Source organism: Amaranthus tricolor, chromosome 15 (genome assembly GCF_026212465.1).
Source record: "Amaranthus tricolor cultivar Red isolate AtriRed21 chromosome 15, ASM2621246v1, whole genome shotgun sequence".
NCBI lineage: Eukaryota > Viridiplantae > Streptophyta > Magnoliopsida > Caryophyllales > Amaranthaceae > Amaranthus > Amaranthus tricolor.
This window is the reverse complement of record NC_080061.1, coordinates 9,456,682-9,460,594: the sequence shown is the minus strand read 5'-3', so window position 1 is coordinate 9,460,594 and position 3,913 is coordinate 9,456,682. Positions and strand designations below refer to the sequence as shown.

The 3,913-nt window shown below is 31.7% G+C and overlaps 1 protein-coding gene across 1 annotated transcript; it reads left to right on the top strand.

Annotated features, from left to right (window-relative positions):
• LOC130801910 (uncharacterized protein At5g39865) lies at positions 1-2,776 on the top strand. Its single transcript, XM_057665847.1, has one exon. It carries the CDS (start codon positions 861-863, stop codon positions 2,340-2,342), a length of 1,482 nt encoding a protein of 493 aa, XP_057521830.1. The 5' UTR covers positions 1-860; the 3' UTR covers positions 2,343-2,776.
• The last annotated feature ends 1,137 nt before the right edge of the window (positions 2,777-3,913 follow it).

The window sequence follows — 3,913 nt, the reverse complement described above, 5'->3', positions numbered from 1 at the left end:
TCCTATCAATTTAAGTCGACAGCAAAAGCATACTATTTCATAATTCATCTTCAACTTCCACCTGTGAACTTTTCCAACGAAGATTTTCCGCACTTCTATACCATATGACCACTACCACCCAATCTTGACAATTGACATTTTCTTCTCCTTCTTCTTCTATTCTTTTTCTGTCTCTTTCTTTCTCTCTTCTCTGCATATTCATAGAAACTGTTCCAATTTTACACCTAACTCTATAACCCTTCACTTAAATTTTCCAGATTATACCAAATCACCCAATTAATTCTATTTCTGTAATCTCCTCATTTTCTCCACAAACTTTCCCCGTTTAATTTCAATTATGCATTTTCCAACTTAATTTAAAACGTGTACGTTCTTTTTTGGTTGCAAATTTAATGCATTTCAATCTAACTTACTTCTAATTCATGTCCCTTTCATTTTTTTTTCGTTTATACACTTTACATACTAAATTTTATCAGTTTTCTTTTTGATTTTCATCTAAATTTTGCTGTCATTAGTTTGATCTTATCATCTTAGTGTCAAATAATTAATTTTTAGGATAATACCCATTTGTTCAAATTTTAATTTTTTATCCTCAATAATCATTCTTGTTTACAAAAAAATTTAATTTTTTGGAGTAAAAAATTGATTTTTGGAGTAGGGTATTAAGCAATCCCTAAATCTGGGGAATGTTTTCTTATCTGTTTCTCAATCTCAATAAACAAAATTCCCCCTTTTTATTTCATGTCATAAACTCTCTCATTGATTTATGTATCTTTAATTGTTCATCTCTCCCTTTTTGATCATATCACCTACTTTTCTTGAAAGTTTTAATTTTTTTAATTCTGAAATTGTTTGGTGAAATGGGTTGTGCTAGTTCAAAGCAATCAAGATGTAAGCATTGCAAAACACAATATTCTCCAATGACAAGAAGAAGTTTTTCAATGAATGTTCATCATCCACCAGAGAAGAAAGGGGATAGCTATCATGTTGTTGCTCTTACTTCCTCCACTTTAGGCTCAATCAAGCTTGACCAACCAATTGATTTGATTTATGGGATGGAAAATTGGGATAATTCTGATGAACAGGAATTAAATCATGTTGATCTTGATAAGAAAAGTCAAATTGATGATGATATTAGAAGAAATCAAGAAGTGGGTATTGAAAAAAACAAAGAATTTGAATTGGGGATGATTGAAGCAAAAGCTTGGTCTAAGATGATTGATGAAAAAATTATTAGGGTTGTTCCTAAAACCCCAATTAGAACACCTCCTGGTGAACCTGAAACCATCAATGTTCATGAATTAATGGAAGGTCTTGATGATAGTAGTCCTCTTAGGTTAGGACAACATCATCTTAGGAGCTTTTCATTTCATGTTTCAGCTGATTCAATACACCCTCTTGTTGATTCTCCAAGAATTGATGGATTTCAGCAAAATATGTTAGAATGCCCTAAGAATGTAAAGCCTTGGTTTGATTGTGCTGAGAAAGATGATGATTTGAGTAATGAAAATCCAATTTCAAAAGCTTTAGCTTCTGATTTTGATCCAGAAGTTATTGCTGTATTTAGGAAAGCACTTGAAGAATTGTCTCCTACAAACCCATTTCATCTAAAACCTAGTGATGTCGTTCGAGATAATGAAAACCAACAAGTGATTCAAAATCATTACAATGGAGAAGAAAAGAAGATTAATGGGTATTTAACAGATGAAAAGTTGCTTAATGGGTTTGTTGATGTTAATGGTTTTGTGGACAGGATAATTTCTGAGAAGGACGATAGTTTCAGTGTATCTGATAATGGAGACACGCAAACTATAGAGGAAGGAAATGTGGATTGTCCTACAAAGGAGAGAGTGATTTTTTACTTCACTAGTCTGAGAGGGGTGAGGAGAACATATGAGAATTGTTGTTATGTTAGATTAGTCCTTAAAGGGTTGGGTGTTAGGGTAGACGAAAGGGATGTATCGATGCACTCGGGTTTTAAGGAAGAGTTGAGGGAGCTATTAGGTGATCAAGCGTTTAAGGATGGATTGCCTAAGGTTTTCATTGGTGAAAGGTACATTGGCGGAGTTGAGGAGATACGAAAAATGCACGAAGATGGAGAACTCGAAAAAATTGTAGAACATTGTGAAAGGTTAGATGATGATGGTGGTAATCTAGTAGATGTTTGTGAAGCTTGTGGTGATATTAGGTTCGTTCCGTGTGAAACATGCTCAGGAAGCTGTAAAATTTACTATGAATGTGAGGAAGAGGAGGAAGAGTATGAAGAAGATGAGTATGGATTTCAAAGATGTCCTGATTGCAATGAAAATGGCCTCGTTCGATGCCCGATTTGTTGCTATTAAGCTAGGAGTACTAATGTTTGAGGTAAAATCGACCGAATTCTTCTAGTCCGTCCATTGAAGGGAATACGGGTATGGATTGTCTGTCACATCCTCTCACCCAAACACTGCTTTCGACCGGGATATTGGGTATGATAATGATGGTGAAGAAGAACGTAGGAGTACTACATTTGGTAAAGATGGATTTACCATTTCTTGTTATTGTTCAAAAATCAAAAAATTTTGTTGTGTTGATGAGATGTTTGTTGTATAGTAGGAAGAGTGTGATATGCCATAACAAGGTGAATTAAAGATGAATGAAGATAATATGCTGACTAGTGTCTTTTTACAAGGGTAATTACAACCCCTAGTCATTTTGATTTGTCTGTCATAGATTGTAATACTTCTATTACTGAACTGTATGTTTGTATCTATGATCTATAAAAGATCAGTTATCAGATCTTGTTTTAAGGTTGTATAGATTGTGTTTCATATAATACAAACCATCAAAGAAAAAGGAAATATGACAATGCTGCATTGCTTTTGTTCTTTTTCTGTGGTGAATATATATAGCTAACTGATGAAAGCAGATTGGTTTCAACGTTTGTCCTTTTGAATTTGGGAAGTAATGCAAATTGAGGTGAGAGCTTTTTGTATGTTATGTAGCAAATTTAAAAGGTCAAATGAAGTATTTTATAGGTATTTAAATGATTGATTTGGGTTTAAAGTCTAAACTCAATGATACGTTCCAGGGTGTATATTAAGTTCTTAGCCCTTAAGCAAGGTGTACTATCTGAATCAATATAACTTAATTTGCTAGTTAATTAATCTTTTGAATTTGAAATTAGCTCAAAATTGTTGAAAAAGCCTAAAATAGATCATAATTTATTTTTTTGATTCGCAAAACAAATCACGTGAAACTGATCGAAATCAAAATGTATTAAAACTTGATCTCTTACTTATTTTGTTCTAGGTATGATCCATGAATTGCTAGGAATAATTGAGGTTCACAGAAATCCTGAAAAATAATGTTAAATTTGGCTAAAACTAAATGATAGTAGTAATATCTAGAACAAGGACAAATGTCTTTTTCTTGATGGCCACTTCTTACATGCACCAAGAATTTCGTTGAGTAGGCATCTTTTCTGGATGGTCAATTGGTCATAATAAGGCTAATAAAACATTGAACTTTTTTGTACATTTTAACTTTTGTTATTATTCCTATTATAAATACTTCTATAACCTTTTTAGGTTTCATGTGTTGCTTAACTGATTTTTTTTGTTTTTTCTTTAAAATTCTAAACTTAATTGAATTAATGTCATTTTATTGGATATTATTTGAACTTAACTTTTTGAATAAGTCAATGTATGATCATCTTAGTCACCACTTTTCTGATTTATCTAAAATTATTGGATTTTATAAGATTTTATATGAATTCATTAGATTTATCTAAACATATTGACTCTAATCGAATTTTATTCTTTATAAAATAGATAAAACAAATTAAATAAGTTATTTACAACACTATATATTGAAATTATGAAATATTGTTCTTGAATTGTAAGCCTTTCCACATAAATAAGAAGAAATTGAA